Source organism: Macrotis lagotis, chromosome 1 (genome assembly GCF_037893015.1).
Source record: "Macrotis lagotis isolate mMagLag1 chromosome 1, bilby.v1.9.chrom.fasta, whole genome shotgun sequence".
Taxonomy (NCBI): Eukaryota; Metazoa; Chordata; class Mammalia; order Peramelemorphia; family Peramelidae; genus Macrotis; species Macrotis lagotis.
The window spans coordinates 863,344,089-863,370,386 of NC_133658.1; the positions used below are offsets into that span (position 1 = coordinate 863,344,089).

At 39.2% G+C, this 26,298-nt stretch overlaps 1 protein-coding gene and 1 long non-coding RNA gene across 4 annotated transcripts; one reads left to right on the plus strand and one right to left on the minus strand.

Annotated features, from left to right (window-relative positions):
• Nucleotides 1-4,050: 4,050 nt before the first annotated feature.
• FAM76A (family with sequence similarity 76 member A) lies at nucleotides 4,051-23,861 on the minus strand. Of its 3 annotated transcripts, none has more exons than XM_074217963.1 (10): nucleotides 23,407-23,859; nucleotides 20,698-20,762; nucleotides 18,807-18,861; nucleotides 17,510-17,662; nucleotides 14,351-14,508; nucleotides 12,669-12,755; nucleotides 11,989-12,120; nucleotides 7,782-7,920; nucleotides 6,104-6,205; nucleotides 4,051-5,292 (listed from the first exon to the last, which is right to left on the minus strand). In XM_074217963.1, exons 1-10 carry the CDS (start codon nucleotides 23,620-23,622, stop codon nucleotides 5,206-5,208), a joined length of 1,194 nt encoding a protein of 397 aa, XP_074074064.1. In that variant the 5' UTR covers nucleotides 23,623-23,859; the 3' UTR covers nucleotides 4,051-5,205. The 3 variants fall into 3 exon arrangements, with proteins under 3 accessions (XP_074074064.1, XP_074074065.1, XP_074074066.1); XM_074217964.1 differs by having other exon boundaries at nucleotides 7,782-7,917; nucleotides 23,407-23,848; XM_074217965.1 differs by lacking the exon at nucleotides 11,989-12,120 and having other exon boundaries at nucleotides 7,782-7,917; nucleotides 23,407-23,861.
• Nucleotides 23,192-25,797, plus strand: LOC141508908 (uncharacterized). Its single transcript, XR_012474545.1, has 2 exons — nucleotides 23,192-23,959; nucleotides 25,586-25,797. It is a non-coding gene; the product is annotated as an uncharacterized LOC141508908 (long non-coding RNA).
• The last annotated feature ends 501 nt before the right edge of the window (nucleotides 25,798-26,298 follow it).

A 26,298-nucleotide genomic window follows, 5' to 3' on the forward strand; every position in this document is an offset into this window, starting at 1 on the left:
GGAAGGAGCCGAATGCCTGAAGCCCAGTCACCCCTGCGGCCTGCAGTCGGGCCGGCCTCGGATGCTTGCTGGGTGTGTGGCGCGGGGCCGGCCCCCCGGGCCCCCCGGGCCTCCTCCGCCTGGCCTTTTCCGGGTTGGCCATTTTCCCTCCCCAGCAAACAGGGCTAAGTGACTTGCCCAGGGTCACCCAGCCAATCCGTGGCTGAGGTTGGATTTGAACTCATGAGCCTTCCCGACTACAGAATGCCTTAATTGGATGATGCAATTTTTAATAGTTGTTTGGTGAAAATTTGCATTCTTTGACATCCAGCAAATCTCGTTTAATACTTTAACTTGAACTTCCCAACATAGATTCTTCTGAATTGTCTAACATTTCTACATAAACTCTCATTTGTTTATTTCGCTTAAAACCACTTTGGATTTCTACTTCCATAACAACCCTTATTAAATGATGGCCTCAGAGTTGTAGTCAACCAAAGCTGCAGACTGGCTAATAGAGATATACAGGCTATTCTTGATTCATTGAACCAAGACTAAGTCATTCATATTATGAATTTTAAAAAGCAGCAACTGAGTAGTTAGTAGCCAAGGACGTGAATACCCTAAGTGGATGGGTTACCTTGGTTGGTGGTTGTCCTTCATTCTTTAAGAGGACAAAATGGCATAAAAGAGTCTCCGTTTGGAAAGAAGTCACTGGCTTTTCTGGCACTCTTGCTATCTGCATTTATTCCTGAATTTTGTTGTTTAAGAAGCAAATAATCTCATCAATTCTGGTTTTCTGTTTAAAGTGTTTCAAACTTTTTTTTTTATTATTGAATGCCCATATTTTGCCCAGATAATTCAGGTCATCCTGGGCTGCATCATAACATATTTTTTCATTCCTTTCTCCTTTTTCTAGTGGATGAGGAATCTCGTTCAAATATCCTTTCCATTGCATTTGAAGGTCTATCTTTTGATGGCTTGCAGATGAAATTTAATTTTGACCACTACACGTGTCTTGGGGTTTGCAGCCTTGAGTTGTTTTGTTTTGTAAATTGTATTTTTTTCAGTTTCATAAAAGATACTTATCATTCATTTCTTATAAACTTTTGATTCCCAAATTGTTCTTTTCATCCCCTCCCCAAGACAGCAAGCAAAGCATGTCCAATCATGTTTGATATATCGCCACATTAGTCATGTTGTGAAAGAAGAATCAGAAAAAAGGGTGAAACCATGAGAAATGAAAAAACTAAAATTGAAAATGATCTGCATTCAAATTAGTTTCCCTAGATCTTAGTCTGTCATACTAGATCATTATACAATGTTGCTGTTAATGTGGATAGTGTCCTTGTTCTGCTCACTTCACTCAGCATCAGTTTCTGTAAGTCCAGCTTTTTCTGATATCTGCTTACTCATTATGTCTTATAGTACATAGTCAAGTATTCCGTTATCTTCATATACCACAGTTTGTCCAGCTATTCCCCAATTGATGAACATCAATTTCCAATTTTTTTTAAGGTTTTTTTGCAAGGGTTAAATGGCTTGCCCAAGGCCACAGAGCTAGGTAATTAAGTGTCTGAGGTCAGATTTGAACTCAGGTATTTCTGACTCCAGGGCCAGTGCTCTATCCACTGCACAACCTAGCCGCCCTCAATTTCCAATTCTTTGCCACCACAAAAGAACTGCTATGAATATTTTTGTGCATATAGATCGTTTTTTATGATCTCTTTGGGACACAGTAGGGTTATTGCTAGATCAAAGGGTATGCAGTTTTATAGCCCTTTTGGCCATAGTTTTGGGGGGAGACAATCTTGTCAGTTCTTTTGATTGAAATTTCATTTTCTATGGTCAGAAGTTATTCATCATGGTGGTTTTTTTGGTTCTATTGCATTCGTCTGGAAGAACTATGATCCTTAGCTCATTCTGCCTTCAAGATTAGCATGTTTTGATTGCATAGTGAGCCTATTTTCTTTTTCTTTTTTTGCAAGGCAATACAGCTAAGTATTAAGTGTCTGAGCCCAAATTTGAACTTGGGTCCTCTGACTTCAGGGCCAGTACTCTATCCACTAAATCAACTATTTTCTTTTAATGTTACTTTTTGCCTTTCTTCTTTTGGGTCATCCTTTACTTCTGTGTATTTGCATCCAAACTATTGTTCTCTTTTGTTTTTTGGGTGAGGCTTGCCATTTTTGGTTCCAATTTTTCTATTCTGTTCATTCTTTTTGTTGTGGAGTACATTAATGTTGCTTGCTTTTTTTAATTTTGATTTTGATTTAAGACAGTGGGGTTAAGCAACTTGCCCAAGGTTACGCAGCTAAGTATTAAGTGTCTAAATCTGAATTTGAACTTGGATCCTCCTGACTCCAGGGCCAGTGCTCTATCCACCTCAACCCCTAGCTGTTCCAATGAATGCTACTTTCAGTGCTAGTTCTCATTTCCTCTTTTGAATTCTTACTTCATGGGGAAGGCTCTTTGAAGGCAGGGACTGTTTTTTTACCTCTTTTTGAATTCTCAGTAGCATAAAGTGCTGGCTCCAGGACATGCTTAATATTTGACTGACTGCTAAATTCAATGGACTTTTCTTAGTTCTCACCCTAAATCTTTCTGTAGTCCCTGATACTCTTTCCCTGCCTTTGTTTCCTTGGCACTGCTCTCCTAATTCTCTGGGATGGTCACAGACAGTCCTACAGACAGTCAGGGAAGTAATAATCTAAATAACCTTTTAAGGATAGTATCTTTTCCTTGGGAATATATATTCATATAATGACCAAACAAGAAATGAATAGAAAAAAAATTGTATTTCAGTCAATATGAATTTTTTTACACTCTTACATCTATCAAAGTCTGTACAAACCAAAGCATTCCTGCATTTTAAAATTTCCATTATTACAAACATACAAAGAAACAATGGTGTTACTAAAAGTCACCTATTCAATTTCATGATAAAACAGCATCATGATCTTAAAAAGCAAAATTTCAAATCCAGGGGCTCCCTCCCTCCCTCCCTTTTGAAATTTAAGGAAAGTTAGAAAATGTGTGAATTTGCTTCATATTAAATGTCAAGACTTAAAAAAAAGATTTAGTACAAAACTAAGCTTGTAATTTTATGGTATCACACTTGATGTAACAATTGCTCAATCTCTAAGGTTTAAAAAAAAGTATATTTTTTCAACCTTTTCCTCAAACTCAGAGCAAATATACCTGAAAAGTATTGTCTGATCTTTATGTAAAGGTTCTGATTCAAAAATATACAAAACTAATTGGTACTGCTGGTCCCTCTTGTTTGGACAGCAATGCATGGACAACACAACAGTTTATTTCGACCCCTTCTACATAAGGCAAAGAGAGCTTCTTCCAGGTCTATTGTTTCCAATGTAGTTGGTTAATCTATCTGAGATTTCTGAGATGTCAATAGACCTGGAAAAAGCTATAATGTGAAACCATCAGGTTCTAACTGTAATACTCTCCTCCCGAGAAATGTATAGAGGTTGAATTTACACCTATAATCTGGTAGCTTCGAGGCATTCATCTCTTCTAAGCCCCCCCCCCCCCAACACACACACAAACACACACATATATCATCTCCATTGTTTTCACCTGAAATTCTGGCCCACCATCTTATGAGTTCTGTTGGCTGTACCCTAATGGATTAATGAGGCCAATGTAACTGGTAACCTCAAAGGGTTACTTAGTGTTTCATGACCCAGACTGCAAACCCCCATCTCAGACAGTTTTCTTTTTTTCTTTTTTTTTTGCAAGGCAAATGGGGTTAAGTGGCTTGTCCAAGGCCACACAGCTAGGTAATTATTAAGTGTCTGAGACCAGATTTGAACCCAGGTACTCCTGACTCCAGGGCCGGTGCTTTATCCACTGCGCCACCTAACCCCGACAGTTTTCTTTCAAGTGTATGTTGGGAGTAACAAAGGGAATGCCTATAAAGTACATGTAATTTGAACTGTAAAGCCTTCCCCATGAAGGAAAAATTCAAAAGAACTGGGTTTCACCTACTGAAGGTAAATCAGTGAGTCATTTTGAATAACATACCAATAATGATGGACTATATCCAAGAAATACATTTTTTCATTTTATTTCTATCAAAACTTGGGGATGGCTCTCTCTCACATACACACACACACACAAACACACAAACACACAGAGCAGCACTTCTCTCAATCCTTCCTTCTATCTCAAACAGCCCATCCTGAGATGCTCATCACATTTTAAGACAAGCACTATGGTTTGTAGCTTTTTCAATTCAGAATATTCCTTGGCAATGACTTAATCTGACAACTGGTGTTGGGAAGGAAAGGAATTTAAAAAGCAAATAAGCGGCAGTGTGAATGAGTTCAAAATCAATTATATAAAATGATTAAGAAAGTGAAGATGTCCAGTACAACCTGGACAAAACTTTCTCATATTATCTGAAGAGACAGACTTTTGAAATCCCTGTTCCCTTCTAAAAGGTCTCCTCAGATACCCTTTTCTCAAGGGGTCTTAAAAAAAAAAAGCACCCAATGCCTCACTTCTGAATCCAACTGTTTCACTCACCTTAACCATCAATACTGTGAAACAAGAAGGCATTAAACCAGATGAAACTGACATCCTCTTCTGTAGCCTAAATGGAGATTGGGGTAGTTTTTCCAAGAATTATCACAGCTCTGTCAGAAAGAGAACTAAGCTGGTCTGAGTATTTCCCTTTCTCAAGAAAAAGGGATTTCATTTTTTTGTTTTTTAAATAAATAAACTTCTATATATAGTACAAAGTTCATAATATACCTGGAAAAAAATATCCCCTGAAGCAGCAATTTAAATGGAGAGCAGAAACCTCCACTGTCTTATTCTTATTAGAGTGGCAGCTTCCAAGTTGGAAAGGTGGCAGTGATAATATTTTCCCAATGCCAAACTATTTGCTGATGGGAATTGCAGGATGCAGGGGGGGTGGGGAAAATAATTTCTTCTGCACAAAACACTGAGCATTTACCACTATAAAAAAACAAAAAGCAGTACAAAAAAATAGAGAGATAACCATTTAACCCTGACAACTTCCAGCATGTGTTCATAAGGTAACATACCAGGTGTTTCCACCCTGCCCACAGCCACAGTATAAACAGGAACAACCGTCACAAAAAGATTCCTAGGGAAGCTTATAGCTCCCAGCATAGTCGTGCCTCTAGCTCCAGCCCAAGGCGCCAAGTTGCTGCTGTTCAAGAAGCTCTAGAGTCATTTTCATGGAGACGTCATTGCTCCTGACTTCTCGGACTTTTTGCCTTTAGACAAAGCTGCTGCTTGTTTCAAAAGCTCTCGATTTTTGGCCTGGAAATACAGTGCAAGGATAAGGTTTAGATGAAAAAACATGTAACTTACATAGGACAGGAAGAGTAAGAAGCAGGGAAAGGTCAGAAAGAACAAAGGAGGAGAAAAACCCAATGGGCATGTGTGGCACCTGAACAAAATGAAGTCACACTTAAATAATCTTCATGATCATGAGGAACACTGCTACCATACTGGCAAGAAGTTGGTTACATATCCACAAACTCCAGAGAGTCTTGCGTGGTAAAACTTTATAATCTTGCTATGTGAAATTATATTCAGCTTATATATGGTTAAAGAAGGTAGATATCATTAATATAAGATCATACTTTTGAATGAATTAAATATGAAAATGCATAAGGGTAAAAGATACTTAAGAGATTTACAGATGATTTATGATTTATGAGAGAATGTCTTCCAAGGATGTGATTTTTTTTTTGGTCTTTGCAAGGGGTTAAATGACTTGCCCAAGGTCACACAGCTAGGGAATTATTAAGTGTCTGAGGTTGGATTTGAACTCAAGTCATCCTGACTCCAAGGCCAGTGCTCTATCCACTGTGCCACCTAGCTGCCTCAGGATGTGATCTTTTAACTCTTCTGAGCAGCATCACCCAATAACAACTTGTCTAGGGCCACATATAGAATTTAATATTTTTGAGTATAATGTAACCAGTAAGTATAATAAAATGTAACACTGCCACATGAATGGGCTTTGGGGGGTCTCATGTGACCCACAAGTCACAAGTTGTACACACTTGCAAAATATAGCCAGCTCTCTATACATATTTCACCACATTAAAAGAAACTGAATTACTTGTAACTGTTCTGTCACTTCTTTGTGGGTCTTCTCCATCTGATTCATCTTGGCTCTCATCTGAGACTCCTGATACTGCAGATCAGCTTTCAATTCAGTAATCTGAAGAGAGAGAAATCCAAGGGAATTCTTTTATATTCCTTTATATTCAGGACCTGGATGTACTCTCAAAAGATCCATCTTTAAATCCAAGGATCCCTCCACCTCAAGATCCATATCGAATCCAAATCGAATGAGCTGATTTTCCTTTTCTTAAAGAGCTGTAGGAGATTACATCAGTTTTCTAATATGTAACTAATATAACAACTAACAGAGTAAGTTTCTGTTCCACAGTTGGTATGGAAAATCTAATTCATTTCTTTAGTTTTCAAAAAATTCCATATTAGTAATAATTGTGAAGGAAACAACAAAAGGAGAAAACCATAAAAAAAGTAAAGAAGTGAAAATAGTATACTTCCATCTACATTCAAAGTCTTATCAGTTCTTTCTCTAGAGACAGATAGCATTTTCCATCATGAGTCCTTTGTAATTGTCTTGGATACTGTATTGCTGAGTCATTCACAGCTGATTATCATAGTTGCTGTTGCTGTATAGAATATTCTTCTGCTTCGGCTCATTTCACTTTGCATCAGGTCATGTAAGTCTTGAAATCAGCTTCTTAATTTCAATGTGAGTGGTCCTCACATCACAGACTTTTAACTCATTTAGTTTTTCTCTATGTCTGTATTTTCACTACTAAACCAAAGAAAATATATTTTTTGCTATTAAGATAATGTGAGTAGTTCACCTATGATGTCTTTATTAGCTAGAAACTGAACTTGCTACTGGTGTAATCAAACCATTCCAACCATTCTAAAAAGTTATTTGGAACTATGCCCAGAGAGCAATCAAACTGCATACCCTTTGATCCAATAATACCACTACTAGATCTATATTCCAAAGAGAGTATAAAAAAGGGGAAAAGACCCACATGAACAAGAATATTTATAATGGTTCTTTTTGTAGTAGTCAAAAATTGGAAACTTGAAGGGATGCCCATCAATTGGGGAATGGCTAAACAAGCTGTGGTATATGAATGGCATGGAGTACTATTGTTCTGTGAGAAATGATGAACAAGAGGACTTCAGAAAAGCCTAGAAAGACTTGCATGAACTGATGCTAAGTGAATTATTTGTGATGATTTTATCAAGGACTTAGCTTCTTTCAGCAGTTCGTTATCAAAGACTTGTGATGGAAAATGCCATTCGCATCCAGAGAAAATACTATAGAATCTGAATGTAGACTAAAGAATATTATTTTCACTTTTTTACAACTTATTTTATTTTTTCCTTTCTCATTTTTTTCTGATTCTTCTTTCACAACATGACTAATACTGAAATATGTTAAACATGATAATACATAATATCGGATTACTCACTTTATAGGAAATGGGGAGGAAAGAGAGGATGGCAGAAAAATGTAGAACTAAAAAGCTCTCAAAAAAATGAATACTGAAAACTCTCTTTGTATATAATTGGAAAAAATAAAATAAATGACAAAAAAGGGCAGAATCCTGTGAGGCTAAGAGGAAAAAAATGGACACCCTTCACATAAAACCTATCTAAGAAGAAATCTTCATATCTTCAAAGATGTCCTAAATTATCTGTTATGTGTGAAATGTCTGAACCAAAAATTATACCTTCTTCTCTTTTTCTAAGATCATTTGATCCTTCTGATGAAGCATCTTCTTAAGTGTGGCTACTTCTTCCTTTAGCTGGGCAATGATGACAAAATGATCGGTGCCTGGAGAGTCCAAAGCTAAGTCTGGGGAAAAGCTGCTTTTAAAAAAAGAGGGAAAGGAAGAGATTAGATAAAATTTCCTGTTTACTCTCTCTGGTCCTTTGGAGCCAGGCTCTGGTTAAGGTCATTGAACAACTATATCTGAACCATTCCAACAACATACCTGTAATACTTCAGTCTTTTCATTCACATTTAGTTCTCATATAATGCCTCAGTAGCACTAAGGAGATTTTTATCTGTATCTAAACTATTTTAAAGATTTTGTTGACTTAACATTAAAATTTTGCTATTTTGTTTTGAATGGAATATCAGACTAATTTTCTAAACAAATGATAATTTGGAGGACTTTGCATTAACTTGTTAGAATCTACTTTCAGATGTAATCCCTCTACACTTTAGAGTAGAGTTATAATTTGTCGGAACCGTTGAACAGCTGCATTTCAACCCACAAGCAATACCATCTTAAAAAATAAATGAAGGGAGATTTGATTAGGAGAGAAAACTAGGTTCTCCAAGTAAATTCACATTAAAGAAATTTAACCATATGGCTAATGTTTTACTCACTCAGTAAAGAAACTTCCATGACTGTCAGACATAAGAGAAAAAGAGGGGAACAGTTGATAAAACCCTAGGACTGCTTGCTGGTGTTTCCTTCTGGATTTCAGAGTAGGAAAAGAGTCTAAAGAATTCCATTTTGCCAAAATTGTAGTAAACTGAATTTGAATCCTATCCTCATAATTTGAACCCTATCCCTACTACATAGGGAACCTCTCTGGGTCTTAGTGTAAGACTTGGGGGGGTGAGTGTTTAGATTAGATGACCCTAATATCCTTTCCAACTTCTCATCAATGAATCTATAATTCTATTGTTCTATCTATACAATTCCCAAACAAATTCCTCTAATTTCACCTTAATTAGCCTTAAACTTTTAGGGATTAGTGAATTTAGTGAAGTTGTTTTCTCAGTGACATTAAAATACATGCTCATATATACAGGTAGTTTCTATCCATGCAAAAATTCAGAGACAGAAATAATTAAAATACAAAAAAGGTTGAACAGAAGCAAAACAATCACTCCTTGTTACAATCACATGGGGAGGCAAAGGGAAAAGACTAATGAGGCCAAAGAGTGGCCCTTAATCCTTGTAGGGAAGCCATGATTGGCACACTTGATGACAATGCTTCCTCCCGATGAACCAGAGCTAAGAGATTATAGTGAAACATGGGGGGGATCCTGGCCCAGTCACTCCTCAGGAGTAGCCTTTCTTTTTTGGAGAGAAGACTCTTCCCTCTAAGGAGAGTTTAAAAAAAGAATTTACAGCTAAAGAAGGTAAAATAAGTAAAAGTGATGAAATAGTTCAAAATTGGAGTTGGTTACCTGGCTTAGGGGAACTGTGGGGCCTAACTCAGAATTAAGCAAGAGGCAAGGGTTTCTGTAGAGAATACCTTTGGGTTAGAATATTAGAATATTTCTCCCCTTTGCTGCTAGCAATTTTATCATGACTCAATCAATGGCAACTTTGGCAGTGCTAAACCCCAACCATTCTCCTGAATGAACAGGCAAACTCAGAACAGAAACTTTCCAGGAAGGGCCCAAAATATCAAAATGCACATATGTGGCATAACTAGAAAAGAATTAATTGGAAGACTCTTATTATAGGTCAGTCAAGCTCTGTAATCCCAAAGAAAGGTTGAGAATCAGTCAGTCCTGATTCCAAATTTATTAAACTCTAAACAACAACCTCTCTGCAACATTTTAAAGTGCATTTTAAGGTTTTGCAAAGTATTACAAAAATTTAATTCATAAAGCTGTGAGCTCTCTGTGTAAAAAGACCAGTTGATTCATAGCTTCTCATCCTATTCAAGTATTAAAAGCCTCATTTTAGATAAGGAAATAAGGCACAAAAAAGTGTTTCAATGATTTGCCCTCAACTGCTAAACAATCAAAACTTAATAAGAACCTCCTCCTCTAAGTCAAACACTGTTCCAGGCCCAGGATGGAATCCAGGTTTTCTGGTTCCAAGTCTAAACTCTTTCCACTTACCCAGATCATTGGAGGGCCAGGAGGAGGAAAGGAGAAGAATCAAATAAAAGAAAACTAAACTCATCAAAACCTTAGCCACATTTTAGAGGAAAAATTTAAAGTAAGTTACAGAGGCTATAGGAGAGAGGAGAAATAATAGGGGCAACAAGTGTTTATTTGAGAGAGGATGGCTACCAAATACAGCTGAGACTGATGTGATTTAAGAAAGTTAAACTGGATGAGATTAAACATAACTGTTGAATTTGTTTCCTAGAGAAAATAGTAAGGAAATGAAGGGGTTTTCCCTCTAAATTTGATATTTTTTGTTAGGTTTTCAATAAGGTTGATCTACAAAAAGGTGTGAAAGGAAGCAATAGAAGAAGGAATTTTATAGGAGGTTGGAAAAGAGAAATGAAAGGCTAAGAAATCCTAAGAATGTGAAATTCAATTAAAGAAATAATGTGGTTTACACAAGGTCAAGCTATTAGTTAAAGGAAATGTAAAGTTTTGGGAGATCTGTGAAACAGAGGGGACAAGAAACAGACAGTGGCAAGTTTAAGAAACTTGCAGAAGACAATGAATACCAAAAATCAAAGGGATGAAACAAAAGGAACTGATGGGTGAATTTTTAAAAGTCAGAACAGGAAAGGAGGGAATGTGTTATCACTACACTGAAAATTAAGGAATTGTGGAGTATTTTAACAGTTGATTGTTATAGCTTAAAGAGCTCAATAAATGCACTAATTTAAGAGACTGTATTTTTGTTTGTTTTGGTTTTTTCAAGGCAGTGAGGTTAAGTAACATGCCCAAGGACACACAGCTAGGTTAATTATTAAGTGTCTCAGGCTGGATTTGAACTCAGGTCCTACTGACTCCAGCACCTGTACTCTATCCACTTCTCCACCTAGCTGCCCCTTGTATTTTTTTTTTTTAATGGGAAGCAGAAAGAAGTAGTCCAAAGGGACTGGAGAAGATTGGCTAAGAAAAACTTATTTCTCTTAAGTTTTCAAATTTTCTGCTAAAAAAGAAAAAATTATATTAACTGGGAAAGAAATGCATAATTTGCATTTGTAATAAGAAATATTAGAATAGAATCTGTATATTTTTTAAAACAGTGTATGTTTATATGCATTTACAAAATCTGTTTTTAATAAAAACTATGAGAAGGAAACATGTGACAAGTTCTTTAGAAGAAAGTGTCTTTGTAAAATCTAGAATAAATTCTAATAATTCCATAGTTCAGAGCTATTATTATTATGCAGGACATTTGGAAATTTTATATTTCTAGATTATATTTCTAGAGAAAAGCAGACACCCCAGGTAAATGTAAATGGTTTATAACTGAACAGCAGCCAGAATGATAAGGTATTAGTTTAACCCTGGCTGTAGAGACTCTAAAATAAAGGTCAAAATAAAGTAATCCAAGAAATCTAAATGACAGAGAATCACTTTACAGTAAACCTTATAATAAATTGGACATTCTTTTCAGGTAGTTTAACCTTATCCCAGGGTCAATAATGATATAATGTATATGGCAGATAAGCTTTTTGGAAAGCCTCAGCCCTTAGCCTCACTGCCTGGTTTTGGCAGTCTTCATTTTAAATTCTATTGCTGCCAATGCTCACACCTTCATCAAATATTTCCTTGCAAGTCCAATCAGGCAAGCTGAAGGCGATTGGAAACAAGCTGCACTAGCCCATGGGTCTTAGGGGCTTCCCAGGAATACTGAATTTAACTAGAAAGAAGAAATTCCTTATAGCTCATTCCCCCATTCAATTTGCACATTTAAATTAGGCTTTTTAACAAGTAGACTCAAGAAGTCCAGAATCATAGGACCAGCTATCAGAAGAGCAGCTTTGAGGGATTGAAATAAGTTAAAATGATGGCTGAGTGACAAGTGAATTTAAAAGACCTTCTATCCCACTAAAATCAATAAAAGCCAGCCCTGGAGAGCCTGCACGATGATCTGCTCCCGATTTCATTCTAATCTGGAGGGAGATCCTTCAGGGGGGACATTTTCCAAAACGGAGATAAACGGAGATAATTCCAAGGATTTAAGGGAAGAGCATGTCTGGTGATCTCACTTCAGGATGCCAGTGCCTGGAGGAACAGGATAATGGTTGGCACCAAGACTCTGTTGGGAAGCAGCCCACTGCACCAACACGGACGGGGCACTCTGGATATTAGGACAAAGCAGCTCGTAAGAGGAAGGAACGCTGAGAAGGAGAGAGGAAAGCGAGGAATAAAAATATGCATTTATACAAGTTTAAAATTAAATATATAGCTATATATCTATATCCATCTCATACTTTCCTTATACAGCTTCTGAACTGGTCACAGAAAGGTCTCACCTTTTCTTTCTGAACAGAAGGAAGATGACATGGACTGAACCAGCCTTCATATTTACAAACTGTTTTCATTCTAATGTGCCTGCTCTGCTTATCAGTGTAGTCCAACAATGACAAAGTGACCCACAGCTGTTCTCAACCTACAACTATTACTACAGTAAAAGGTTATGCCTGATGGACTACAGGATTTAAGGGCTATAGGATCATTGATATTTCTAGAAATTCATTGAGAAGAACAAACATAAAGACAAATATCAACAAATGTAGGCAGAGATACAAGCACCTGTGTCTAGCAGGAAAACATTCTGAAACATACCCCGCTTCTAGAAACTGCACATGCATCTTATACATCAAACATACACACACACACACACACACACACACACACACACACACACACACCCCAGCTAGCTCACCTGTCTCCATTAGTTGTGATAGCATCAAACTTAGATTTCTTCTTTGGAATTTCATTCTGAATTGAAGATGTAGACAATGTTTTTTGGCTTTTAAACAAGGAAAACAAGAGGAATATATATTAGAAACAGATAGATATAATGGTGGATGAAGTTTCATTTCTAAATCTGACTACCACAAAAGTCCCAGTTGTAGATATGTAATGTGCTAACTTATTTTCATATTATATTTTAAGTGAATCAAGCAAACAAATGGCTTTTCAATTAAAGATCTTGATTTCTAAGCAGCTGAACAGTTAAAAGAGTGGTTTATGTGATTCTTTAGCACTCACAAAGCATTTTCTCCAAAATGATCTGTGAAGAAGGTAGCATAAGTATTGTTATCCCCATTTTGCAGATGAGGAAAAAATATTGAGAAAGAGTCAAGTGATTTGATCAGTCACTTAAACAGTAAAACAGCAGAACCAGAACCCAGACCTAGTCTAAAGTCAGTATTTTGTACACTACATCATGCTGCCCCTCATAAACAACTCAACATTAAGTTTCTGAGTTTTATTAATGGCTAGGAAACCCAGCTCAATAAAGAAATGATCTTAATTAACCTGCTAGGTTCTGAGGCCTACTGCAATGTTAAAAACTGCTGCTCTTGAGATCTATGGTGTGTTACCTTCTGAAATCATCAAAAGCTGTAAAAAGCTCAAACCTTTCTCTGGTCTCTACTTTGTTTAATTATATACATATATGAAGACAAAGTTGCTATAGCCTAAAGGAGTCTTCTTTGGATCAACTCTAGCCATAGCAGCAAAAGCAAAGCTTAGCCCCACTTCTGGCTCTTTATTTTATCCCTGGAAATCATAAGCTCATAAGAAGATAGTTTCATATATCCCTAAAACATCCTCAATTGTTGCTATTCTGATTACAGTTAATTTCAACAAGTTCTCACCTCATTTTATTTGACTACTTTAGATAACAGAAGATGATGTGGAATAGTGGAAAGAACACTGGAGCTGGCGTAAAGGGGCTGAGTGATATTTGTCTTTATGTTTGTTCTTCTCAATGAATTTCTAGAAATTTTAATGATCCTTTAGCCCTTAAATCCTGCAGTCTATCAGGTATAACCTTTTACTGTAGTAACGTGACTGTGACCCTGACAAGGCCATCACATACATTTCTCAGTTAATGATACTCTTATTTATTATCTAAAGATCTGCCCTAACAGAACTTCTTAATCAGCACTTTCCACAATGTGCTGGATATTCTGAAGAGGAGTCTGTGTCACAACAGGACATCTTTCTAATCCATCCCTCAGGAGAAAAGATCTGGAATGTGGTTCAGACATTTGCCTAAATGAAAAATAAAAAAAATCCTCTTGCTTCAAAAGAGTAGTTAACTTTGGCTGCAACCTAGAGATAATCTATTCATGCCAAGGGTCTTAAAAATATTCCATGTGATGGCATAAGAATTTCCTGAAAGCAGCATAAAAAGTATACCAGGAAAAGCTGACTTCTTGTAGAATGTACTCTTGTTCCTCTGAAATGTATTGCTTGCATTAGATAATCTTAAAAATGAGCTTCTTCCTTGAGAAAATTACCAAGGTAAAAAATACCAAGAATTATGCAAAATATCAACTCCACTTATCCAGTCTGGCTTTTCAGCAAGAAAGCTGGTGATGGTATCTGCCTTACCTGTTAAAATGACTCCCACTGCTGAGTCGGCTGTACCGTTCCTTCTCTTGGTGGCCTGCTCGAGATGAGCTGCTCAGGTGCTTCCGCTGTTCTCTGGTTTTCTGGAGGACTCGCTTATATGATAATGTACACAGCCAACACAGCAACTTCCCATCCACCTGAAAGGCCGAGACAAGTTAAAATGGAAATGCTTATGTCTCTCTCTCTCCTGAACTGAGAAAACGCAGGCTGGTGTGATATCTTCCAAAAGAGAAGACACTTGGGGGGGGGGGGGGGGCTAGGTGGCACAGTGGATAAAGCACCGGCCCTGGAGTCAGGAGTACCTGGGTTCAAATCAGGTCTCAGACACTTAATAATTACCTAGCTGTGTGGCCTTGGGCAAGCCACTTCACCCCATAGCCTTGCAAAAACCTAAATAAAACAATAACAACAACAACAACAAAAAAGACACTGGGCGTGGGAGCTGGGAGAGTGGAGAAGAATATGACTGCAGTAACCATCACCTTCAAACCAGACGGGTTATCACAGTGAAACAAGGTAAGAGCAACTCTGCTTAAACCCAGAAGGGAAATAAAACAAGGAGCAATGAATGGGTCTAGGTTTGGAAGAGGCAAACTGCTCTTCATTTAAGGAAAAGCTGCTTTTTTAATTTTAATTTTTTAATTTTTTTTAGATAGATACTATTTATTATTTTTTAAGGAAAATATTCTTTATATTCTGAGCTATCCAATTATGGAATGGGTAGCTTTCATAGGGAATGAATTCCCTACTGGAGGGGACTTCTAGTCAAGGCTGGACAATTGTTAAACATGAAGTAAAGGAATTCTTTTACAATTGCAACTTAAACTAGATCAGGAAGTCACGAATCTTTAGTTCCCTTTGTAATCACATGTATTTCATCTCACAATTTAAAAGACACTAGTCTATGAAGGGGTCTATAGTTTTCATCAGAGGGCCAAAGAGGATCAGTCACAAAACAGGGAAAGATCCCTGGACTAGTAGGTTCCTGAGTCCCTTCCAATTTCTATGAGATTCTCTGTGAAATTAATAAGGAATTTAGGAAAGGAAGCAGGGAGGGGAAAAGAAAGACAGTCTATTCAACTCTTTCAATTCAGTTCTGTTAAAGTGGTAAATATCCAAAATGAAAAATATTCTCTGAGTAAAGTATAACAGAGAGAAATTAACCCCTATTAAGATATCTATTTTTCTCCCTATGTGAGAGGCAAAAGGAGGCATAATCATAAGCATTGCTTTACCTTCAGAACAGCACCAAATAATGCTCAAAAAAGTCTTAAAAATATGAATCCCTAAAATGTAGTACAAGTTTAGGAAATGCAGTTAGACTTGTGACAAAGGTGCGGCTAGGTGGTGCAGTGGACAGAGCACTGACCCTGGAGTCAGGAATACCCGAGTTCAAATCCAGCCTCAGACACTTAATAATTAACTAGCTGTGTGATCTTGGGCAAGCCACTTAACCCCATTGGCTTGCAAAAGCTAAATAAAATAAAATAGACTTGTAACAAAATGAAAATCAAAAATCAGTACTGATTTTTATATCTATTCCAGGTCTTATTAAGGACTTTTCTTATGCTTTATCAAAAAATCCACATGACCCAATAGAAAAAGCCCAAGTCAAACATTACAATGCATAGGGGTTCAATTTTGAATTCTGTCACTTACTAGTTATGTCACAGGAGAAAAGTCATTTTACTTTTTCTCATCTCAGTATTCCCTACCATCAGTCCTTACCTCACCAAAATTACATATAAAAATAATAGCTCAACAAAATCAAAAAATAATAGCTAGTATTTAGATGGTATTCTAAATTTATCATTGATAATGTCCTGTCAGTTCATTAAGTATATCTATTATGTATTTTATCTTTAGCAAAGGAAAAAAAAGGTGATTTCTTAAAATGTTAGCCTGAGAGTGTGATTAAAAAAATAAGGCTTTCTCTTAAGAAACTTAATCTAGTAGTTATTCAATAAACATATAGTAAATTGATACAGAGGAAATTAAGCAAATCCAGGAAAACAATTTACACAATAACAACGTAGATGAAAAGAACAAAGAAAGTGAATGCTATGTAACTGTAATGGCCAAGCTTGACCATAAGAATAGAAAATATGTGCTTCTCTCACTGCTGTGCAAAGATGGAGAAAACTGTGAATGTGGACTATTTCATGGTCAGATAAAACCGATGTGCTAATTGATTTTGAACTGCCATTTTCCACTTTCTTTTCTAATCTTTGTTACAAAAGGTTCATCTCTGGTTAAAGAAGGGTAAGACATGTATATTAGGAAATGAAAATGTAAAAAAAAAAGTCAATAAAAAGTAGATAAAAATTACCTTAAATCCAGGGAACAATGTTAAACACATGTGGGAAGGGTAGTAGAGGGGATAATTAAAGTGCAATACTTTAGGAATACATACTTTCATTGATGTGGGGCCACTTCTTCCACCAATACAAACTGTGGTACACCTTTGTCCAACTGTTGTAACTAAAAATACTCATTGCCTAGTGGCTAATAGGGATGAGTTTTCCCACATTTCATGAAGATGATCCCTAGGTGACAGACAAGAGACCTGCCCTAACTCCTCAAACTAAGACTTTTCATCTTAGTAGGCCTTGCCAAAACTTGTACTGACATATGCAGAAATAGCCTTCAAGAACTCACTGGCATCTCATGAGGCAGCAGAGTAGGCTCTACTATAGGATTAGTGAAAAACAAGTAAAACATTTAATTCTATATGATCAAAATTTCTGCATTTATAGTTTATAATTCAAATTCATAGAAAGAATGAAACATTAAAAAGAAAATAGATCTTCCCCATCAATTCCACTAAAATAATACCTAGTAAATTTCCACTTATTCATCAAGGAAAAACTAGGAACGAGGACAGCTAGGTGGCCCAGTGGATAGAGTATCAGCTCTGGAGTCAGGAGGACCTGAGTTCAAATCCAACCTCAGACATTTAATAATTAAATAGCTGGGTGACCTTGGGCAAGCCACTTAATCCCATTGCCTTGCCAAAAAAAAACCAAAGAAAAAACTAAGATGATTCTATGCATGAACTTGAAAATACTATGTCATCAAATTTAATTTTCCTGACTTGTTTTCTCTTACAAAAGCATATGTGGGAAAAAAAAGACTTACCTTCTTTCTGTCATCTTTCCTGTCAAAGGCACACTGTTGTTTACACTGTTCACAAGAGTATGGTGGTCCATACTTCTTCTCTGAGTTTGTACAGCGCTGACATTTATTGCCAATAAATGCTGCAATAATATTACAATACTGACAAGGCTTGGGCTTAAAGAGAAGAGAAAGGGGTTAGATAAAAGCTTAGTACAACATTACAATGACAATAAAAATGTGTGGTTTTTTACACAAGAATGGTAGATTTTTTAGTTTGTCTCCTTTCACTTCTAGATCTCTGTGTATGCTCCCGCCAATGTTGGCCCATTCTCCAACTATTAAAGTCTCTTCTTTCAAGGTCCAGTTCAGTTATCATTTCTTCCATATTCTCACAGCCTTCAACTACAAGTGATTCCTCAGTTTCTTGAATTTCTCAGGCTACTCTGACTTCTCCTACAAATGTAATCATTTTCTAATGTTCATTTGATTTATTGTCTCACTTCTCTACTAGATCATAAATGTTTGAAATATGCAGGCTATTATTATTTTTCATCTTTATATCAACACCAGTGTTTTTGCATGTAATATACACAATATTTGAAAAAAAGGCCCATTTTTACATGCAATGTACTTCAAAGTGCTAAATAAAAATAAACAGAACCGGTCCTTTATAGAAAGCAGCAAATTCTTTCAAATTTCTGGGAAAAAAAAACATCTTTTGCTTTGGAGTACTCCCAAATCCTGTGTGTTTAGTTGAAAACTGAATTAAAATGAGATGAAATAAATTTAACCATTCCATATATAAGGCAGCAGATTCACCTGGTTCCGACTCTTCAAAGAGCTGCCCTAAAGAGGTTTGAAGCTCATGACATGCAAATTTTAAAGTAGCTCACAGACAAAAGCAGAGAAGCATGGGAAGACTTTTAATAACTTTGGCAAAATGAGATCAAGCAAAGTCAAGAAAAACAGATCCTGTACACAATGACTAACCCAATATAAATGGAAGGAACAATGAAAACAACAAAAACATGTAAACACTGTATGATTATAATGTCTACATGGGACACTGAAGAAGAGCTAAGGAAACCTGTCTTCCCTCCTTCTAGGCAGGGGAAAAATGCAGACCTTGGTCAACTCAGGGGACAAGCTGGTTAACCTAGCCCAAATGACCTCTTCCCCCAACTTCTTTTCTTTTTATTTCTTCTTCAAAATGATGGCCCTCTAAGGGGAAGGATCTATTTGGGATTGAAGGTAATGAAAACACAAAAGGTATCACAAAAACATTTTTTTAAAAGTAATTCGAGGGCAGTCTACTTACCGTTCCATACAACTTGACATTCTGAGCACATTTCTTGCATATTGTATTGGTTTTACTGTTAAGGGAAAAACACATAAAAGTCTCCATAAAGAAAAATTGTTTTACCTAGAAAAATGATCAATCCCTAAAGCCTGGAAAATTGCCTTTCAAAGAGCATTTTAGTGATAATATGTCAACTGAAATAGTACTGTCTGGTTAGTGATTCTGTCAATATTCTGCTATCTACAGAAAATAAATATGTGAAAATAAATCCTTTAATAAAATTTCTTCAAAGAGAGGCTATTCTTTCATTTCTGGTAACTAAGGGGTTTTTTTGGGGGGGGGGGAGGTGGGAGGTGTGATTTAAGAATTTAGCAGATATGAAGTCTTGAATTAGCAGTTTGCTATTATTTCCAATACTATCAGACAGTATAACTGGTAACTTCACTTATAGATTGGGTTAACAAAAAACTGGAATGATTCCTAGGGAAAAAAAAAATCTTCAATAAACAACTAATTTTGAGGTCTGAATAAAGATAAATTAGAAGTACGTGGGATAAATTTTGGAGGTTTCACTCAATGTTGTTTCATGTTTTCCTTCATAAGCAATGCATAAGATAATCATAAATGTGGAAGAAAATCATTGAAGCCGTGATTTAACATTTGTCTATAGCTTGTGCATTAGTTTGCTTTCCATAAAACCTAAGCTCATGAAAAAAAGTAAGTGTTCCCTCAGTCCCTTTTTTGAAATTCTAAGGACTATAATACAAAGCAAATGTGCCTATGAGCTAATGATCCAGGTTTGCAAAAATAATCAGATCCCTCCTAGGCCCATTGACTTCAGGGAAGTTTCTGCCTTATGTGGCATTCAGTTAGAAACAATATTTAAAGCAATCCCAATGCTCTAAGAGAATATAAAAATATTCATACCCCAATATATTCTAAAATGTTATGACTAAATATTTTCCCAAACTAAATGTAAAACAGAAATACTATAGAACTTTAGAGCAAATCCTTTGGAAGAAAGAAAACAGAAACTTATTTAAAATTGAAAAAATACTTAAGTACAATGTCTTTCAGAATAATCGTAAGAACCAATAAGAATTCAAATAAGGGTCCTACACTGCTATATTGTCAATATCTCCTCATTGGTATGTTGCTTTGAGGTTTATATAGAGTTCTACTAACAATGCCCGTACCAGGTAGGTAGTGGAAATAGTTGATCATTCTCACTTTACAGATAAGGAAAAAAGTTCAGAGAGCTGAAGGTCACATTAATGTGGAAGGCTTAACTCAAGGTCCAACTCTTACCATCGTACCCTTGTACAAGAGGCACCCCAATATAAGAGATAAGCCTTTGCTAGTAAGTCTGAATCTGATCATTCAAACAGCTTTTCAAATATACAAATTTTTTCCATTCTACTCAAAATTCTAAGTTTGCACATGTTAAAAGAAAATATAGAAAGAAAAAAAAGGAACTTTTTGCTAAGTGAGACAAGAATGCTGACCCAAAGGGTGCATGGGAGGACCCAGAGGGATGCTCTACACCAACAGGCTCTTTGTTGCTTCCAGTAGGTTGTCAGGTAATATACATTTCTTAACAAAGTGATTTAAGTGAAGTAAAAATACAAGTTTCATGTGTGGTCAGAGACAATAACTTTAGAACAAGACTGCTGTGTTTCCCAAAGTATCTGTTTCCTCTTTATAATACAGAGATACAGGTTGAAGGGGCTCAAGTGAATACTATTTTTAAAAAGATAAGTTACAACAATGAAATGGCCAGAGGCTAAAAAAATGCAGCATGAGTAAGAAATTAAGCATTAAAAAAAAGAATATAAAGGTTACTTATAGAGGAAGTGTGTTTATCAGAAAAAAAGACAAGAGAAAACTCACTTATCAATGGAAACTTTACCTTTCCTGCTGGAATTCAGTACGGCAGTAGGTGCATTTAACAATAGGATGTGCAATCCGACACTCCTGTAATCAAATACAATGGTTCAAGTCAGGTGTTAAAAACACTTATTAACAAACCACAAATGGAGGCCACACAGCATGTTGGGAAGAAGCCTAGAAATTACGTGCATGACTTTGGCCTCAGTCTAATCACTGGCAAAAGGAGGATGATGATTGAGAGAAAGCCCTATTTCTTTTTTTTAATTGATATTTTATTTTTCCAAATACATGTTTTGAAAGTTTTTCAACAATCATTCATATGCATATGTATATTTTTAAGTTAAATAATTTCCTTCCATCCTCCCTTCCCACTCCCCTCCCCCAAAAGGCAAACAGGTGAATATTGTACATACACATTTGTGTTAAACATGTTTTCAGATTAGTCATTTTCAGTATGAGGAATTAGGATTAAAGGAAAGAAGTATATAAGAGAAATTTTTTTAAAAAGTGAATGTAGTGTCTTGTCCATCAGATTCTGATGGGTTTTTTTGGTTGTTTTGTTTTGTTTTTGTTTTTCTTCCTCTGGAGCCCTTACCATTTCTGACAAACCCCACAGCTACGGTAGAGAGGAAAGGACATAGGAAAGGATGGTGAAGTGAGGTTCCAGATCTGCTCCTGCCTCTTGCTCTGAGTCCGGACCTGGTCTGGTGCCTTACCTCGCTGGGCAGCAGCTTTGGGCTAACCCAACAGTTATAAAGCTCTGTGCCCAGGCTCTGGGCCAAGGACTGGGCACACAAGGAGAGGCAAAAACAAGGTCCTGTCCTCAAGGAGCTCCCATTCCAGGGAGGGGGAGAGAGTTACAAATAACTCTGCACATATCAGACAGCAGAGGAAAGGAAAGGGGGGCCCAGAAGGGAATCCTGCAGAAAGTGGGTCTCAGTCTTGAAGGAATGGAGACAGAAGAGCATTTCAGAATTGAGGGACAGTGGGGAGTGGGGCTGGAGTCAGGAGAACTGAGTAAGCCAGCCTAAGTGGATAGAAGAGTGTGTAGAAGGGAGAAGTAAAAAAAGAGTATAAGGGGGGGCACCTAAATGGCCCAATAGATAGAGCACTGGTTCTGGAGTCAGGAGGATCTGAGTCCTCAGATACTTAAAAATTACCTAGCTGTGTGACCTTAAGCAAGTCAATTTACCCCATTGCTTTGCAAAAAACCAAAAACCACACACAAACACACAAAGACTATAAAGGTAGGAAGAAGCCAGGCTATGAAGGACTTAAAATCCCAGAGGATCCTGGAATTGGGAGTGAAATGGTCAGATCACTTATAAAAAGAGAAGGTTGGAACAGAGAATCTCTAAGGATAATAATCCAAAATGTAGATACTTATGAGAGCAAACAAGGCATTCAAGTATCAAGAGTTCTCTGGATAGTTAATAAACAGTGGCATAAAATTAGATGCCCTGTTCTCATCAGCAATATTTAAAAACTCACTGCCAAAAGAGGAAAGCCAAGGGGTGGCTAGGTGGCACAGTGCATAGAGCACTGGCCCTGGAGTCAGGAATACCTGAGTTCAAGTCCGATCTCAGACACTTAATAATTACCTTAGCTGTATGGCCTTGGGCAAGCCACTTAACCCCATTTGCCTTGCAAACCTAAAAAAAAAAATTAAAAAGCAGAGGCAACAGTAGCACCTGTCTCAATGAGTTGCTGAGGCGATAGGTGAAAATGCAAAAGAGGAAAGCCAGATTATTGTTTTTAGAACATTTAACTGTCATGCTCCAGAAATAGTCACTCAGATACCCCGCTGGCTAGGTGACTTGTCAATATGATGTCACTTCTTTACGCTCAATTTATCTGAAAATTGGGGACATCTTGGGGACAACGCTTGGGGGGAATCAGATATCTTGGTATAAAAGTGATGCAATTCTAAAGGACTGCCAAATCTTGGAGCTGGCTGGGCAAGGAAGGTCAGATGTGCTCTTTCTCGGTAGCTATGGAAATGAAGCCCCAGAGAGGAGAGGCCATTCACTACCAGTGTGGACTAGAGATGACTGGGGCCAGGCCTTCCTCAGATTCCACTCTACTTCCTTGGCCCCCACTGATATCAGAAGGCACAGTGAGAGGGAGCAGAATGCCGGCTGAGGCCCTTCTTCCGACTTCTTCATCGCGCTGGTCCGGACGCTGCCCCTGGGATGCTGGGCTGGAGGGCACAGCACCCGCCAGGACTGATGGCAGCGTTGCCCTTTAGTCGCCTTGCTGAGGGGAAGCAGAAGCTACTTTTATTACGAAGGATGACGGCTGTATATTTATATTCTGTAGAAGAATTATCAATTAGGAACTGCAAAAAAGGATGAAGAAGGAAAGGCGGTCGCGGGCCCCGCCCCGGGCCTCAGCGGCCCTCCGGGCTCCCGGGGGCAGGGGCCGGCCTCGCCCCTCCCAGCCCGCTCCACGCAGCGGCTCCGCGGACGCTCCCCCCGGGCCCCGATCGTTGCTAAGCACCGAGGAAGCCGCGGGCCCCGGCCGGAGGCGCCCGCGGAGGCGCGGCCGGGCGGAAGCCGGCCCGGGGTGTCGCCCCCTTTGTTTCCGCCCCCCCCCCCCCGGCACCGGCGCGAGCGGGAGGAACGGGCCCCCCCCCCCCGCGCGGGCTGCCAACGGCCACCGCCCCCTCGCGGCCTCCGGCCCCGCCCCGCCCCGGCCCGGACGTCCCGCCGCCGCCGCCGCCGCTCACCTTGCACAGCTGCTGCCCCTGAGACAGCGCCTCGAAGGGGAAACGCTGGTGGCATTTGGTGCAGGCGTAGAGCGCCGCCATGTCCCGCTCCGGGCCTCGGCCCCGCCTCGGGCTTCCCTTCTCCTGACAGATACAACCCCAACCTGTAGCCACCGGAGGCGGTGGCGGCACCAGCGGGGCGGAGCGGGGCGGGCGCGGTGCCCCCTTCCCGCTCATTCATTGGTCGGCTCCGGCGTCCGTCTGCAGAGGACAGGCGGCGTCCGGAGGCTTGGGACCTTCCGATTGGGTGGACCGGACAGACGCCATAAGTGACGCAACGAAACCGCGGTTATGTAAAAGCCTGGGTCACGCGGGCGGGCAGTCGAGAGAGGCGGGGCCCACGGGAGGCTTCGCTCCGCCCCTGCGAGCTCAGGGTCTCCGCCCGCCCACTCCCCGCGGTTGCCGCCCACACCCGGGGGCGGAGGGGGCGAAGGATGGAGAGAAAAAAGAAAACAAGTCGTAAGTCTCGCGAGAGACTTCCGCTCGGGCTCCCGGGGAAGCTGGAAGGCGCGGCGTAGGTTCCGCATCTCCGCTCGGGAAAGGGGCGGGGCCTGATGGGCGCCAGGGGGCGTGGTCTGGGGCGGGCGGGGCGGAGGGAACGAGGGGCCGGCGGCGCGCTTGGGGCGGAGGCGGGGGCGGGGCCTGGGCGAGGAGGCGGGGCGGGAGGGCTGGATGGGGCGGGGCCAGGCTGGGAGGAGGAGGAGCCCCAGCAGCATCCCAGGGAGAGTGTTACCTGGATCCAGAGACAGGTGGCAGGGGGCTGATGAAGGGGATTTGAGGAGAGAGAAGCCCCCCGTGTGTGGAGACTGGAAAGGAGAGGGACGAAGTTGGTCCTATCCTGTCTACCCCCAAGATGCTCTTCCCCAGAAATGGCAAAATGACTCCTGGGAGAATGAAAATGAAGACATCGGGGTCTCTCTCTGAGCTGGAACAGTTTGTTGCTAACTTGGAGGGAAAGCTGAACCAACACACACACACATATACACACAGACATATACACATACATACACAAACATACAGACATATACACATACATACACACACAAACACTTACACATAGACATTTGGTGACAGTGGAGCAGGAAAAAAGTGGGCAGCAGAGATCTGGTGCGCAGCACTGCATTTGCTCATCTGGGCCAGAACACCCACAAGCACCAAGACTAGTTTGATGAAAATGAAGGGGAAATACGGAAGCTGCTAAATGAAAAAAAAAACAAGAACTCTATATAGGGTTTACCAGCAGGATAGTTTATCCATTTCTAAGAAGGCAGCATTTAATTCCATCAAAAGTACTCTTCTGGGGTGGCTAGGTGGCACAGTGGATAGAGTACCAGCCCTGGAGTCAGGAGTACCTGAGTTCAAGTCCAGCCTCAGACAATAATTACCTAGCTGTGTGGCCTTGGGCAAGCCACTTAACCCCATTGCCTTGCAAAAACTTAAAAAAAAAAGTACTCTTCTGCCCTTTGCAGCTAAACCCCAATAGGTTTCTCCACTTTCACTCCCCTTTTCTTGATCCCTTACAATCTGGCTTCTGACATCATCATTCCCCTGAAATTGCTCTCTCCAAATTTATCAATGATCTCTTATTTCCCAGATCCAATTGCCTTTTCTCCATCTCCTCCTCCTTAACTTTTCTGCAGCCTCTGACACCATTGATCCTTTTCCTCCTTGATGTTCTCTTCTCCCTAAAATTTTGGGCTACCATTCTCTTCTGGTTTTTCTCCTGCTTCTCTGACCGGTCTTAGTGTCCTTTGCTGGATTCTTATCCTTGGTGTTAATGTAAAGCCTATATCAGTAACCCCCTCAGGGTTACTTTGGACCTTTTCTTCTTCTTCCTCTTCCTCTTCTTCCTCCTCCTCCTCCTCCTTCTTCCTCCTCCTGCTGCTGCTTCTGCTTCCTCCTTTCTTCATTTTGATGATTCTCAAATCTCCCTTCCCTTTCCTAATTTCTCTGCTGATCTCCAACTGCCTTTCATATAGCTCCATAGATGTTGTCAAGGGAATTAGGATTTTCATAATGATTTATTTGATATGTGTAATGAATTTAATAACAATCTAGTTACTAGAGATCCTTTTCACAGGTAGGCTTTGGACCCGGGAAGCAGCAAAAACAAAGTAATAATTTGTTTTAATCATGACAGGTTCTGCCCTGAACTATGCTTGCTGATGTGTTTATCCTTTGTTTTTGAAGAAGATCATGGCAAGGAGGTTCCATCTTCCCATATATGATCATGTACAAAATATCTGACTCCACAACAGCATGGTAGAGCTCTAAGGAATGGAGTAATCCTGGATTTACAAATTGGTTCCTAGTGAAGAAAATAATTAATAAACCTTTACCTTGTTACTGGTACTCTGTCTCTGGCCTGCTTTGTCACGTTCAGGTTAGAGACAACTCAGTAAAACATTGGTTATGGGTGTCTATGTAGATTTCTTATTTTTCTTCCTAAACCCTTCCCCTGTCCCCTACTTTCCTATCTTCCCAGTCCCTCAGGTTAGAAACCTAAAAGCCATCCCTTTAGTCCTCACTAATTCTTTTTTTTATTTTTTAGGTTTTTGCAAGGCAGTGGGGTTAAGTGGGTTGCCCAAGACTACATAGCTAAGTAATTATTAAGTGTCTGAAGTCAAATTTGAACTCAGGTCCTCCTGACTCCAGGGCTGGTGCTCTATCTACTGTGCCACCTAGCTGCCCAAACTCGTCACTGTTTCTTACCCCTCATTTCCAAGCTATTGCTGAGGCCTGTCCATTTTACCTTTACCACCTCATTCCTCAATTACTGCATTAGGTTGCTTGTGGGACTGCCCACCTCATATGTCTCCCCCACCATTCAGCCACTAAAGTAATTTTCCTAAA